Raw genomic sequence first — 16,732 nt, 5'->3', positions numbered from 1 at the left:
GGGCCTCATCAAACGGCAGGTGTCACGTATGAGCTGCCACTCGTTCACATTGAAGTTACACAGGGGAGTACTCCTATCTGCTTGTATCATCAAAAAATCTGTGATGGCTTTTCTTTGTTCGTTTAGTCTGTCCAACATATAGAGGGTGGAATTCCAACGTGTGGCAACGTCGCAAATGAGACTATGTTGTGGGATACCGTTCTGACGCTGCAGCTCAAGCAAAGTGGGCTTGGCGGTGTACGAGTGGCTGAAGTGCATGTACAGTTTCCTTGCCATTGTCAGGAAGTCTTGCAAATGGGGTGAAGACTTGATGAACTTCTTGACAACCAGGTTCATCACGTATGTCATGCAGGGCGAATGGTTCACACTTCCTTGTCGCAGCACGGCCACAATGTTCTTCCCATTGTCGGTCACCATGGTTCCCATTTCCAGATTTCGTGGAGTAAGCCATACTCGGATTTCTTCCCTAATGAACTTCAGCAGTTCCTCCCCTGTGTGACTCCGTTCGCCAAGGCAAACCATGTGAAGGACGGCTTGACACCGCTGTGCCCTACACACGTGGTACGATGAAGGGCCACCGAGATTTTAACGTGCAGTGGAGGCCGAGGACACGGGGGAGGAGGAGGCGCACACTGTAAAAGGACCAACTGCCTGGGAGCGAGAGTGTGGAGGAGGAAGCGGTGTGACCTGTCCAAGTTGCTGTTGTGGCTGTGCAGGAACCACATTTACCCAGTGAGCCGTAAAAGACAAGTATTGTCTCTGCACGTAGTTACAGCTCCACACGTCGGCGCTGCCGTGCACTTTTGAACACACCGACAGGCTCAAGGACTGGCCCACCTTCTCATGTACAAACCTATGCAGGGCTGGTACTGCCTTCTTCGCAAAGAAATGACGGCTTGGGACTCTCCACCTTGGCTCGGCACAAGCCATCAATTCCCTGAAAGCTGCAGAGTCCACCAGTTGGAAAGGGAGGGACTGCAACACCAGCAACTTGGACAAGAACACAATCAACTTCTGCGCCGTTGGATGAGTGGGCGCATACTGTTGTCTCTTGGACATGGCTTCACCGATTGATTATTGGCAGAATGGCTGACTATGAGCGGAAGAAGCAGGAGCGCAAGAAGGAGGGTTTGACACAATGCTCCCTTCGGCTGAGGTGGTGGAGCCTTGGCTGGATGACGGAGGGAGCAGATGGCCACTGGGTGATGCGGCAGGCTGGACCACTACATCGGAGCCACGGTTATCCCAGGCTGCTTTATGGTGGTGAATCATGTGTTGACGCAGGGCCGTGGTGCCGAGATTGGCACCCTGGCCACGCTTCACTTTCTGCCGACAGATTTTGCATGTGACTACGCTAAGGTCCTCCGGATTCTTTATGAAGAACAACGACACCGCAGAGTAGCTGATTATCCCACCCGCAGTCCGCACTATTTCATTGCTATTGGTGCCGTCTCCAGAAACCCCTGTTCCACTACCTCCCTGAATGGTAGCTTGCCGCAAAGCAGGTGGTCTCCCCCTGGCACGTTTGGCTCCTGAATTTCCACTACTGCCACCACCACGCTGATTGCCAACCGTGCTACCGCCTTGCTGCCTCATAGACAAAGAGCAAATCTCGTCTCCTGATGATGATGAAGCCTTGGCTTCTGCATCCGGCTCCCAATTGCGATCGGCTTCATCATCATCAAAAGATGTGTGCACGTCACTAATGTCCTCCTCGTGTTCCACAACAGTGTCTGCCTCAGGACCCTGAACAATTGAAACACCGCCTCCCACGTCACTCTCCGCATCACTACTTGCCCGCCTTGCGGAGCAAGCGACGCATGTCTCCTCACATTCTTGGCTGCCCATTAGCTGCTGACTGTCCTCTATTACATCGTCCTCACTAAATAGTGGAGCTGAACCCAAAGCATGAGATACTTCTTTGGGAGAGGGAACAGCATAGGACAAAGGCAATGGGATTACGGGGACTGCTCCCGGGCCATGCCAACTGAGATGTGTCTCAGGAACCCACCGACTCTTGATTGGGCTTGTCAGATGTCGCTTGTGATGATGGGGATGAGTGTGCAAACCAACTGACGCGGAGAGATGGGTCGACGACACGACCGCTGGGTGTTAACGGGAGCTCAGGCCTATTGCTGCGACTCCTGCTGCCACTCGCCCCAAGTCTGCTGCCAACTCTGCCTGACGTATGTAGGCCTCTGCCGCTTCTCTGTGCACGTCCTGTCACTTCCCTGCCTGACATACTTAGTGCGTTTATGAGGGCATAGAACAGCAGCAGGCGATTACTTACGGCTGTCCTTTAAAAGTATATAGGCCCTAAATAGTACACTCCTTTGTTGTATGTATGCCCTTTGCAATGATAAGTGCACTGGTATGCGTATTTATACGCAGAAAAAAACTATTTTTTTGTTGTATACACCAGCCGGTGTATACTAATGTGTGGAATAGCACTGAATTTAGCACCGAGACAGAAATACAGGTACTAAATACTACACTACTTGGTTGTATGTATGCCCTTTGCAATGATGAGCGCACTCTTAAGCGTATTTGTATGCAGGAAAAAGGTTTTTTTTCTTTAATACATTGGCAGGTGTATAACGTGTGGTATAACACTGAATTTAGCACAGAGACAGAAAAAAAGGTAGTATATGGTATGCTATTTGCTTGTATGTAGGCTCTTTGCAATGATAAGGCCACTGTTAAGCGTATTTGCACGAAGGAAAAACTTTTTTTTCTTTAATATACTGGCAGGTGTATAACGTGTGGTATAACACTGAATTTAGCACAGAGACAGAAAAAAAGGTGGTATATGGTACGCTATTTGCTTGTATGTAGGCCCTTTGCAATGATAAGGGCACTGTTAAGCGTATTTGTACGCATGAAGAACTTTTTTTTTTCTTTAATACACCAGCAGGTGTATAACGTGTGGTATAACACTGAATTTAGCATGGAGACAGAAAAAAAAGGTAGTATGTGGAAGACTATTTGCTTGTATGTAGGCCCTTTGCAATGATAAGGCCACTGTCAAGCGTATCTGTACGCAGGAAAACCTTTTTTCTTTCTTTCATACACTGGCAGGTGTATAACGTGTGGTATAACACTGAATTTAGCACAGAGACAGAAAAAAAGGTAGTATATGGTACGCTATTTGCTTGTATGTAGGCCCTTTGCAATGATAAGGCCACTGTTAAGCGTATTTGTACGCAGGAAAACGTTTTTTTTTTTCTTTCATACACCGGCAGGTGTATAACGTGTGGTATAACACCGAATTTAGCACAGAGACAGAGTAACACGTGAAAAATGGTAAAAAGGCGCTAAAGTCCAACCTAATATGACTTATTTCTGAACAGCAGCAGGACCCAACAGTGCAGCACCACAAAAAAAAAATCCAGGGATTAAACCCTAAATTGCACTCTGTCACACAATTCTGAGCAGCAGAAGATTTATGGAGCAAATAAGATTAAACTCAACTGGGTTGAAAAATGAGGAGATAAGATGCTTCAGAAAGTTCAGGCAGCTTGGAGATCTGTATGAGGCAGCTGACAGCTATCTGCCCCTCTCTGCTGCAATGCTCAATAACGTGAATAGGAGGTTTAGCTATCAATGATCCTTCTCAGAGTAACAGCACAGCACTCTGCACTCCTGTCTTTCCCTAATGCTGATGTGACTAGCAGTTGCAGTGTAATGCTGTGGTATGAGCTATTCACACACACGCAGTCCCGTCCTCTCCATCTGAGTGCATAGATGAAATGAAGAGAGGCAAGATGGCCGCCGATTATATAGGGGCTTTGACATCACAGGGGTCAGTGAACACTGATAGGCTGCATCTCACATGTGATTCAGGGTCAGCCCGCCTACCTGCCCCATGTACTCATATGTGGATCCTCCATCTTAGGTCTCCAATAGCCTGGAACGCTGTACAATGGAGTTTAATGAAGCGATTTGTGCGATAGAATCGTGGCAATATTCGTATTCGTTGCGAATCAAATTTTTCATGAAATTCGTAATGAATTCGGGTTCGTCAACTTCGATACGCTCATCTCTAGTTTTTCCATCACATCAATACTTGGTGGTGTAGGTAGCACATGGTGTTTTTTGCACACTTTTCCATTTTTTATTATTTAAAACATTTTTTGGCTCCATATATTTTATCCTAAGAATAACATTAAAAGTTAAGTTTTACGTAGGGCCTATCCTCAATACTTACTTTGACAGAAAAGATAATTTTCTTCGGTCTACCTGCCTCAGCTACTATTCTGATCCTGCCACCCCTGCCTGATGCCACACATCTGATGCCATGTACTTCTTCTTTTACCCACCTTTGTCAGTGGGTACTGGTATTGACACCCATCGCCCCACCCTGTCACCGGTCACTTTCAGGACTCCTGATGTTGCTGATGCCAGCTCCAGGCTGTGTCATTCTGCCACCATATGGTCTCCTCATGCTGCCGCCACCTTCAGGCTGTGTCATTCTGCCACTTTATGGTCTACTCATGCTGATGCCACCTCCTGGCTGTGTTGTTCTGGCACTATATGTCTCCTCATGCTGATGCCACCACCAGGCTGTGTCATTCTGCCACCGTATGTTCTCTTCATGCTGATGCCACCTCCAGGCTGTGTCATTCTGCCACTATATGGTCTCCTCATGCTGATGCCACCTCCAGGCTGTATCATTCTGAAACCAAATGTTCTTCTCATGATGATGCAACCTCCAGGCTGTGTCATTCTGCCACTATATTTTCTCCTCATGCTGATGCCACCTCCAGGCTGTGTCATTCTGCCACCATATGGTCTCCTCATGCTGATGCCACATCCAGGCTGTGTCATTCTGCCACTATATGGTCTCCTCATGCTGATGCCACCACCAGGCTGTGTCATTCTGCCACTATATGGTCTCCTTATGCTGCAGGCTGTGTCATTCTGCCACTATATGGTCTCCTCATGCTGCCGCCACCTCCATGCTGTGCTATTATACCACTATATGTTCTCCTCATGCTGCCACCACCTCCAGGCTGTGTCATTCTGCCACCATATGTTCTCCTCATGCTGATGCCAAATCCAGGCTGTGTCTTTCTGCCACTATATGGTATATTCATCCTGATGCCACCATCAGGATGTGTCATTCTGCCACTATATGGTCTCCTCATGCTGCCGGCTGTGTCATTCTGCCACTATATGGTCTCCTCATGCTGCCGCCACCTCCAGGCTGTGTCATTCTGCCACCATATTTTCTCATCATGCTGCTGCCACCTCCAGGCTCTTTCATTGTGCCGCCATGCGATCTCCTAGCTTTTTTTCTTTAGTTGTCATACAGTATTAATACAAAGAAAATGCTTTGGGCACCCGGGACACACAGTCATGAGCATTGTGTGGGGGGGCACTGAGAGGCTGGGTTTTGGGACAGGCGGTAGCTCGCCTTGTAGCGGACCGCCAGCTCAATTTTAAGATACTACTACGAGCTTTTTCACTGCAGCAATTATACACTATTGGAGCTGGAATTACTGCGGCTGCTGGAACCAGATTTGCCCTCCAATGGGTCCTCAAAAAAGGATTTAAAGTTTGCTCATTCCAATTACCAGGCTCTGTCATTGTGCCGCCGTGTGATCTCCTCATACTGCTGCCACAATAAACTTGTGAATCTACCCAAAATCTTCAATTTAAATAAAAAAAAATCTATGTAATCTTTTCAATTGTGAGGCCCTATGGTCATCGTCATATTTTACCTCCGGAACTACCACAAGAATCCAATGAAACAGGTTGGAGAGATAAAAATGAACCATAACTGATTAAATGAAACATTCACACTTTAACACAGAGTAAAACAGTCGGGGGGAGGGGCGGCGGGGTTGCATTGAGAGGCAGGGGTTGGAACAGGTGGTAGCTCGCCTCGTGGCGGACCCCCAGCTCGATACTCAAATGGGTCCTCAAAAAAGGATTTAAAAAAATTATAATAAATTAAAATTACATTAAATTATATAAAAAATTAATTAAAACATCTCTTTAATCTCTTCAATTGTGAGGTGCTATGGTCATTGTCATATATTACATATATTAGGTCAACCTTAAAGCTGCTGAGGAAAAGTCCTATGGAGGACTTGAAATGCGTCCAGCTCCACGACTAATGCCACAAATATCCAGCCTCTATATAGGAATATAGATATGCGGCATCCGCTAAACTCGAAACAGTTTATGCGCATTGCCACAGCCATGAGGATGCCACATACCCTCTGACCGGAATGGGGAACACACTTTCAGCCTTCTAAGACCGGACCATCCATCACTGCTGTAATATTTGAGATGGCCGGGTCTCTAACAGCATATGCCACACACAACAAGACCGCAACTCTTACCATCATCTCCATGCATTGCACGCAAATCGCTAAAATCAACGGTCCACAAATGCGCTGCAGTCCCCACTATTGAAGCCCACCGCTACTCCTGTGAGACGGACGAGTCTCTAAGCGGCGATCCTGATTCAGCTTCACAGTACTGCAAGTATTGTTATTGTACTCAACTTGGATTAGAAAAAGCTGTCCGGCACTGCCAAGCTTCCCGTGACTCCTATGTGAACCAGGTCAGTCCCATAACAGTTAGTGGTGCTCAATTCCTTTTGAGAATAAAGAGTATCCAAAATCCAAAAATTTGCAAAGAAGGAAGGAATGGCACTCACCGCTTACTGTAATTTCTTATCTTTTATTCTTCATAAAGTGCAGGTGCTTTAAAAGGCATTTCACCCAGCCGGGTGTGGGCGCCAGTGTGCGTGCTGCAGGTAACAATTGTTTCGCTCTGGCTTGAGCTTCAACAGACCCTCCCTTTCCCGTGCTCCTTCATTCCTTATAACACGTCATGAAGGATCCACGGGGCAGGGATTACGAGCACAGTGGATTAGAAACAGTGCAAAATACAAAAAACACACAGTTAAAACCACAAAACAAGTAACTACAAAAATAACCCTAAATCAATCCTGTCATTTAGTCATCCTAGTTCTAGTGCACCAGTTTTTAAAATCCACCTCACTACAATCTAGCTGAGGATTTTTTCAGTATCTTTACCTTGAGTACAAATTAACCTTTTAATTCCCATAAATTTTAAAACACTTGCATCTCCATTGTGTGCCGTATTAATATGTTCTAATAATCTCGGGGAGCCTTTGCCCGACTTAATTGACCAAGCATGTTCCCGAAACCGTGTCTTTAGTGCACGAATAGTGCTTCCTACATAAAATCTCCCGCAGGTGCAAACTAATGCATACACTGCAAAGGAGGTTTTACAACAAATGAATTCAGTAATATTTTTTGTTTGGCCACCAATGGAGATGCATTTTCCTGGTTGGAAATATGCGCACCAATTACACCGTCCACACTTATAGTTTCCAACTACTGCATTTGTTTCTAACCATGTTTTGTTACTTTCCTTTTCTTTGTAATTACTACATACCAATTCATTTTTCAAGTTTTTTGTACGTTTAAAGGTAACTATTGGTTTATTTTTTCTGACGTTGCCTATAAGCTACTGGGCTGTATTTAAAGGAAAAGCAGAATCTATTGTTTTCAGGATTTTTTTTTTTTGTCTATTGTTTTTTTTTATAGAGTACAGTTTTTCTGTCTAATTTTCTGGCTCTAGTTAATACCTCTGTCAACACGGTTTGCGGGTATCCTCTTAGCAAAAGGTGCTTAGTTAGAGTCTCAGCCTGTTGCTCAAATGTTTCATCGATGCTGTTAATCCTTTTTAATCGTAAATACTGGCTATATGGAATTGCGTTCCTGGTATGGGTTGGATGATAGCTCTGGTAATGTAAATATGAATTTGATGCTGTATTCTTTCTATAACATTCTGTTTCCAGGATACCATCTTTTGCTATCACCCGCACATCCAGGAACTCCAATTCCTCTTTGCTCCATTTACATGTGAAAAACTTGTTCATGTCATTGTTATTTAACAAGGACATGAACCCCTTGAAATCCTCCATAGACCCGCTCCAAAGCAAAAAAAACATCATCTACGAAATGAAAATAACAACGTATGTACTTAAAGAATGGGTTTTTTAAACAAAAAACATATTTTTCCTCAAAACAAGCAAGAAAAAGGTTAGCCAGGGTACATGCTACCGGGGTCCCCATCGCGGTCCCCCGGTTTTGACTGTACCACTGGCTACCAAACTTAAATACATTGTTACCTAATATAAACGAAAGAGATTCTCCAACAAATTTAATATAGGCTTTACTTTTGCCTGCTTTTCCCAAGATTTCCTCAATGCACTGGACGGCTAGCCCCTGGGGGATCCTGGTGTAGAGACTTTTCACGTCTATAGATGCTATTAGGAAATCGTCCTGCCAGGAGATGTCGTCCAGAGCAGTGAGGAAATCATTGGTATCTTTTACAAGGGAGGGGACACTCTGTAATAGAGGTCTAAGTAACCAGTCCATATACTTTGATAGGGACTCCGTTAGAGACCCCAACCCGGAGACAATCGGTCTCCCGGGTGGGGTCTCCAATGTTTTGTGTATCTTCGGTAAGAAGTACCAGTTGGCCTCTTTTGGTGCTTCAGGAAACAAACGTTTTGCTAAATTGTAGGTGTAATTGGTGCGCATATTTCCAACCAGGAAAATGCATCTCCATTGGTGGCCAAGCAAAAAATATTACTGAATTCATTTGTTGTAAAACCTCCTTTGCAGTGTATTCATTAGTTTGCACCTGCGGGAGATTTTATGTAGGAAGCACTATTCGTGCACTAAACACACGGTTTCGGGAACATGCTTGGTCAATTAAGTCGGGCAAAGGCTCCCCAAGATTAATTGAACATATTAATACGGCACACAATGGAGATGCAAGCGTTTTAAAATTTATGGGAATTAAAAGGTTAATTTGTACTCAAGGTAAAGATAATGAAAAAATCCTCCGCGAGATTGAAGCGAGGTGGATTTTAAAAACTGGTGCACAAGAACTAGGAGGATTAAATGACAGGATTGATTTAGGGTTATTTTTGTAGTTACTTGTTTTGTGGTTTTAACTGTGTGTTTTTTGTATTTTGCACTGTTTCTAATCCACTGTGCTCGTAATCCCTGCCCCGTGGATCCTTCATGACGTGTTATAAGGAATGAAGGAGCACGGGAAAGGGAGGGTCCGTTGAAGCTCAAGCCAGAGCGAAACAATTGTTACCTGCAGCACGCACACTGGCGCCCACACCCGGATGGGTGAAATGCCTTTTAAAGCACCTGCACTTTATGAAGAATAAAAGATAAGAAATTACAGTAAGCGGTGAGTGCCATTCCTTTCTTCTTTGCACATTTTTGGATATTGTTATTGTACTGTTACCATGTACCAGTAACACTAATATCAAACGATATCATTCATTCTACAAGGAGTGCATTGTACATCTTATTTCTGCACCTTATATATTTAAATCAGGAGCAAAAAAAAAAAAATGGATGTCCAAAATGCTTTGTGTAAAACCACCCTTATTGCTTTTGTGGGTCTTGTTAGACCCAGTAGCAGCATCCTACTAAGGCTGCATTAACACCTCGTTTTTTACATACGGGTGCCGGCTGGGGGAGGGGAAAACCGGGCACTCCCGTACCCCAGCCGGTCAGCCCGTGACTCCATTTACTTTAAGCTCAGTTTTGACCCGTATCCGGTTTTGGACCGGACCTAAAACCGCAGTATACTACGGTTTTAGGTCCGGTCAGGAAACCGCATACGGGTCAAAACTGAGCCAACCAGAGTCACCGTTTGACTCCGGTCGGCTCATTAAAGTAAATGGAGTCACGGGCTGATCCGGCTGGGGTATGGTTTTCCCCTCCCCCAGCCGGATCCGGCACCCGTATGTAAAAAATGAGGTGTGAATGCAGCCTATCTCTGACAGTCAGACTTTTGTCAATTGAGTAGAAAATTCTGCATTTTGTTATTCTGTAAGTTTGTTCATCACTTCAGTGCATCACTGAAGGGACCATCAGTGATTTTGGTGTCAAAGACACCTAAGTTTGCTCCCCCGATCTCACACTTGGTGGCTGATCCTATGGGGGGAGATTTATCAAAACCTGTCCAGAGGAAAAGTTGACCAGTTGCCCATAGCAACCAATCAGATTGCTTCTTTCATTTTGCAGAGGCCCTGTTAGTTACAGGGTAACTTTTCCTTTGCACATATTTTGATAAATCTCCCACTTGGTGTTTTCTCCTTAATTGATTAGACAGTGTAATGTAATCATCTTATGGCATATACAAAGGGGAAAAAACACTAGAACTGAAAGATCAGTCTGGATCTATTCAACAAACTTCCTTATTTCTTATACTATGGGGTCATTACTAGTGATTCCGACATTTTCCTCTCAGATTTTGGGGCCAAATTTGGGGCCCAAAATCTCTAACCAACTGGGCATTTTACTCAGAAGATTTGCTAAATCTTAACATATTTACTAAAGTTTTCACATAAAATGTGGGAAAAGCAAAACATAGGGAATAATTAGTATATGCCTTGGAAAAATACCTGTCGGGGGGACTCACTCCACTCTTAGTAAATCAGGGACAATGTGTGCATCCATACTTACTTGCGGGAGGAAGAATGATCCTCTCCCTTTTATCCTAAGACCGCTTGTGTTCAACGCACCCTCAGGAGTTCTTCTATGCAGCTCCATTTTGTTCTTTTGCATGGCCAGCAGATGACTGGAGCCTCCCTTCACTGCGGAGATCCTCCCGAATGAATTACATTATTATTTAGACAGATATAGCTTGTCTCTGTACTATCCACTTTGTTCCTCCACACATGAACAAGTAGATGCTTTATAAAACATGAAAACATTTCCTCAATGCAATATGGCATAGTTCCCTTTTTCGAGACCTGAACTCTGACAGAGGAGAGAAGAACATTTCTCCCCTCGCAAGTAGGTGTGGATACACACATAGCATGAGAGACACAAATGTTTATTGAATAGATCCAGGCTCACCCTCTAATATGGTGTTGTTTTTTTTCTATCTACTAAATGTGTGTGGCTTCCTACCTAATGAAGGGGAGATTTAAAGAAATGGTGAAAAAATGTGATGTAGTAGATGTGGTAAAAAACTAATGTGGTAAAAAAAAATAATGCAAATGGGACATTTTTATAGGGAGGAATGATTGAACTAATTTAGGAAACTATTGGTGCTAAGGTGTCAATAATGGGAGACTTTTCTTACCTATCAACTTAATGGGGTGCCTACCTTATTATCAATTGAGGTTCTATAATTGGATTGTTTTTATAAAAGATTCTGAGGATGCTTAAAACATGAGAAGCCTAAAAGTGTTTTATTGAGCTATATATGCATAACAAAACCCTACATGTAATGACTTACTTATTGTGTCTAAAAAAATAGCTTTCAAATAAATTAGAATTGGGGTGGGGGTGGGACTCTTGGAAACCTCACATTGGGCCCACCAATGTGTAAAAATGGCCCTGACTATATGGTGCACCAAAATGGGACATCAGTAGAAGGCATTTGGCAGCATCTAACCTGTGGCAAATATATATGTACATAAATATATATACATATATATATATATTTATTTAGTTTAATTATTTCTAAATATTGCCGACATTGTTCATTGTTAGGATGCTCAGAAAATAAAAAAAAAGTACATATAATATATATGTATAAGTAAAAAAAATGCAAATTTCAAAATTATATTGCATATTGTCAGCAGGTAACAGGTACACCTCTACTGCCTACTTATATCATAGTAAAATAAAGTCAAGGCGTGATGGGGAGATTGTAAGTAACATTTTGTTTTTGGGTAAAATACAGTTATACCATTGTGTATATGACATTCAAAAATATAGTAAGGTATGTCATATTTCAATAGATTTAGTACTGATTTGTTAAGAAAAGTCCATCTAAATAAAGATACATCTACCATACTTAAAAAAAAAAACCTCTTAGGTAATACTTGAATATTTTATCTAACAATAATATATTTTTCACAGATATATACAGTCTGCAATAATATTTCTTTCTTCTATTTATTCATTCAAGTTTTAAAAGGCCAGAATAAAAGAGAAGGAAGAAATAAATCACAGTTATTATAAAACATACTAAGTTTCCCATTTATTACAAGTTTACATCCTAGAAATATTGGGTAGACTTGAAACTGTATCAGAGCACCGGTTAGGGGCTGACTGTCATGTACCCAAGGTAACGTCATGTCCAGCACCATATCCCACCGTTTCCTGGAGAGGAGGTGACAGCAAGAAATGTACGGGTCTCCTCTATCATGTATACCTTTACACATATTCAAGAATCCTTTAAGTTTAACTTTTATTTCAAATCTCAATTTTTGAAAATCTACATTTTGAGAAGACTGTGATTGAATAAAAGTTTAGAAAACAAGCATGTACTTATTGTTACATTGTTACATATTGTTTTTATCTTTATTACAATAAACTCTACATTGCAATATTATGAATGTATTTAAATTTTAAATATTTGTTTTATTTTTGTAACATTTCTATGTGTTGAATTTGTTCATGTCAGATATATAAAATATTCAAAAATATATTTAATATTTGGTACTCATATAGCTTCAATTAATAACTAAATTTACTCAACTAAACATGACTTTCAAACTAGGTATAAAAAAATCATAATTATTTATGTAAAATTAACATAATAAATTGAACATTTTAAATGGTATTATAAAGTGAAGATGTTAAAAGCCATATTCTGTGATTGCTAATGGGACATTGTTGATTTATGAAATGTTATTAAGTTAATTACAATCAAATGTCATGGAAATGTAAGATTTAAGAACACTTGTTATGTTCTTAGAGGAATTAATTGAGTTTGGTTAGATGATGCCTATTATTAGATGCTTCATTATGAATGTAAAGCTGAATATGGCTACATGCACAGAGGCACCCATGCAAGCATCTTGTACCATAGTGAGATATATCCCCAGAAAATAGTGGGATATGGTGCCCAAGTGATTAAAAAGGCTGAATCGTATACCTTGCTGCATGAGAGCTCCAACGCCAAACCAGAAACTATTTAGCAAGGTAAAATTGTTTTCCACCACGTCAGAATCAGGGTTGCAAGGATGTGGGTTATACCATTCATATGGACTAAACCTGTGACAAGTGAAGGAAAAAAAAATTAACCCAGCAAGAGGAAGAGATGTCCACCAACCATCACTGTAAAAGAACAGAAAGATTAAAAATTAATTTAAAGAAAATGCAAACATCTACATCAATACTACAAAACTATAATGTGTTTATACCATGTAGGGCATGCAAAAACTGTCTAATCTATTTTCTTGATTTAAGTGTAAGGCTATGTTAAAGGGGTACTGAGGAATATTTTATTTAAAATAATGTCTGTAAAATCATAATTTTTTTTTATGGATTTAAAAATGTTATACAGCTTTCCCATTGATTTACTTAGAGCAAAGTAATTTAGCAAAAATGAATGCAAATTTAATGATTTAATGGACACATTTAATATATATATATATATATATATATATATATATATAAAAAATATATATATATATATATATATATATATATATATACCTGAAAATACACTGCATTAAAGGGATACTCCCGCGCTAAGACATCTTAACTCCTATCCAAAGGATAGGGGATAAGATGTCTGAACGTGGGGGTCCCGCCGCTGGGGACCCCCGTGATCTTCCACGCCGCACAACGTTAGAATCAGCTCCCTGAGCGTGCTCGCTGAGGGTCTGATTACTGGCGATCACGGGGATGGAGCATAGTGATGTCATGGCTCCACCCCCGTGTGACATCACACTCCGCCCCCTCAATGTAAGCCTATGGAGGGGGCGTGACAGCTGTCATGCTCCCTCCCATAGGCTTGTATTGAGGGGGCGGAGCGTGATGTCACACGGGGGGGCGGAGCTGTGACATCACTATGCTCCGTCCGCGTGATCGCCAATAATCAGACCTGGAGCGAGCACACTCCGGGGGCTGATAAAAATTTATGATTTTACAGACATTATTTTAAATAAAATATTCCTGAAAATACACAACATGAACATAGCCTAAAGCACAAAGCGTATGAGTAAGGAAAACCATATATTATACATATTTGCACTTCTCTGTTTTTTTATGCTAGTTATAAAAAGTTAAATGGCCACTGTCATTAGGAAAAACTTTTGACATCCTCAGTGGGGGTCTGAGTGTTCAGACCACGGATGATCAGGAGATTGAGCTGGGAGACGTTTGTGCTCAGTTCATTCTTTCCAGTCTCCATGTCTCATGATCGAGACAAACTCACCATATAAGTCTATGAGCGTGTCTTGATCACGTGATCCAGGCAGGGTGGAGAAACAGGGGGAGGAGCTTGCGGCTCATTCTCCTGATCCGTAGAGGTCTGAACACTCAGACCCCCACCAATCAAAAATTTTCACATGTCCCAAAGATATGTCCAAAATTTTTCACAATAACAGATTAACTATTCTCCAAAAATGTAAGAATATGCAACTTCTAACATATTAGAACATACAGTCAGAAAACATACTATTGTTTTATTAATAAAACAATAAGCTTCTGATTTAAATTTTTGCTAAATATCATAGCGAATTGACTTCTCTACATATTTTACTTAAATTTGTTCTTGCACTATTAAGAATAGGACCTAGTAATTTCATATTACATAGAAAGTGTAGGTGATTCTTGATTTTTAAGAAAAAAATATTTTTCTAGGAATTACCTTTTTTACAAGGAAAAATAAATTCATTGTTTGTGTTTATCCACATATTTAAAAAAAAAATGTTTTTAATGACACACCAAATATTATTTCAACATGTAAAACATACAGCAACATCAAGCCCAAGATGGTACCGGTCCTCAATCATTATGCTTATTATGTACTACCTTTAATTTTGTATACCTTGTTTTTAAATGTAAACATGTTAATATATTTTCAAGCCCTTAAACTCAGCTTTTACATGTATTTTTATTGAACATTTTTAAAAATACAAAACCAAAAAAAGGGGAATCCTTCTACCATAGAATAAGATAAGAGAAATACATGGAATGACAAACGTCGGCAGAGCAAAATGTGAACATATTCTGACCAGCAGTATATGCAATCTTGCAATGCCCAAGCATTTATAATAAACAAAAAATAGCAAGTAACTTCCCTCTGAATAGATGGACCATGTGACAACTGATCCAATAACTAGCACTAGTTATCCAGAGGCCCCACCCAACCTTACATAATTGTTCACCTTCCCAGTCTCCTCCACCCTCCCAAGCGATTACCAATCATTGAGGTGCATAGTACACATAAGAGACAGCAAACCCTCTCTGACTCCCAATGGACAGCCAAAAAGAACAGCAAATGGAAAGGATAAATGGAAATATTGAGTGCAGGGTGGATCAAGCATCTGGTAAAGCGCCAAGAGTACCCTTAATCGCCTCGACGTTATACCAGGTGGTATGTCGGAAAGGACAGACAATATCGGCTATCCCCTATGAGTCAAATTGAGACACAATAAACAAATGCCATTTAAAAAAAAATCTTGTTGTGCCCGAATCCTTGTTCCTATCCGTGGCCAACCTGTCAACCCCCAGGAAGATTTTTAATTGAGATATGAGCATTGGCAAACCTGGAGTATTCGCTTCCAATCAAGTATTAAATAGACATCTCAGAGCAACTAGGAGCACAACATGTAGGAATTGTAGGAATCCAGCAGCTGCAACTGGTGGAACAGCAAGGCTTGAGGCGTAAAAGGGAGTCGCACCTTCCAATGATCCCAGATATAGGAATCTATCATCCACCAATAGTCCTCCATGAACAAGCAGTCCCACTCCCCATGGTAAAGATTTGTGAGTGTTGTCTGGCATTTAGGGCATTCCGTGATCCTGTCTAGGAAGGGCGGTGTAGGAAGGATATTAAAGCCATAAATAGCCGCGTGTGCCATCTTGAAATAAGGCTCCCGCCACTTCTCATTAATGACATGCTTACAAACCGCGCCCCAGCCTGCTAGAATGGTGGCCATAATGCCATCATCTCCCATCCATCACTCCCAAGTGCGAAAAAGTTTCTCTGGGTCCACCTTGGAAAAACGTGCACGAAAAGCAAGGTAGAGCATAGATATCATAGCTCTCGGCTCATCCCCCACTATATAGTCTTGGGCATGCGCGGGCGCCTCCCGCAAGAGATCCCTAAGTAAGGTAATGTATATACCTGGTTGGCTTGTAGAACATGCGTACGTGGGAGCTGAAAAGAGGTGAGTATTTCTCCTGGTGTGGGTCAGCTGCATTCCTCCATGTGTATCAGTGACCCTACAGACATCACTCTCCTGGTACCCCAGTGGCGCAACCAGGAGGAGGAGCTTTCCTATGGAAATTCTGGATGGCCAAGCAAAGGCATTCTCTTGGAGAGGAGGAGCGGAATGCCATAAAGCTTTCGTACTTCCCTCCACCCCATGATGGTGTCCCTAAGCAGCATAGACCCCTTGATAGCAGCAGGTAATTTAGCATAGGAGGTGTGCAGCAGCACTGGAAGGGACCATGGTGCAGCCAAGGCCCCCTCCACCCTCAGATTGGAGCTAAAGGCCGAGTTATGCAGCCAGTCCATCACATAGTGGAAAAGTCAAGCTGCATTATAATCTCTAATGTTTGGGACCCCCCTCCGCTTTACACAGCATGAGTTTCTGCAATGCTATTCTGGGATGTTTGCCCTGCCACAATTAATGGGTAAAAGCTGAATTAAAATGCCTGACATCATCATGTTTGAG

The 16,732-nt window shown here is 41.9% G+C and overlaps 1 protein-coding gene across 2 annotated transcripts in view; it reads right to left on the bottom strand.

Annotated features, from left to right (window-relative positions):
• The window catches only part of GRIK2 (glutamate ionotropic receptor kainate type subunit 2), an 805,023-nt gene that overhangs the window by 199,825 nt on the left and 588,466 nt on the right, over positions 1–16,732 (bottom strand). For both annotated transcript variants that reach the window (XM_056566198.1, XM_056566197.1), the window contains exon 12: positions 12,976–13,094. In XM_056566198.1, the coding sequence (XP_056422173.1) occupies positions 12,976–13,094 (119 nt within the window). The remainder of the gene's footprint in view (positions 1–12,975; positions 13,095–16,732) is intronic.

The sequence above is a fragment of the Hyla sarda genome, chromosome 3 (genome assembly GCF_029499605.1).
Source record: "Hyla sarda isolate aHylSar1 chromosome 3, aHylSar1.hap1, whole genome shotgun sequence".
NCBI lineage: Eukaryota > Metazoa > Chordata > Amphibia > Anura > Hylidae > Hyla > Hyla sarda.
The sequence above is the reverse complement of the archived record's forward strand: the minus strand, read 5'-3'. Positions and strand labels throughout refer to the sequence as shown.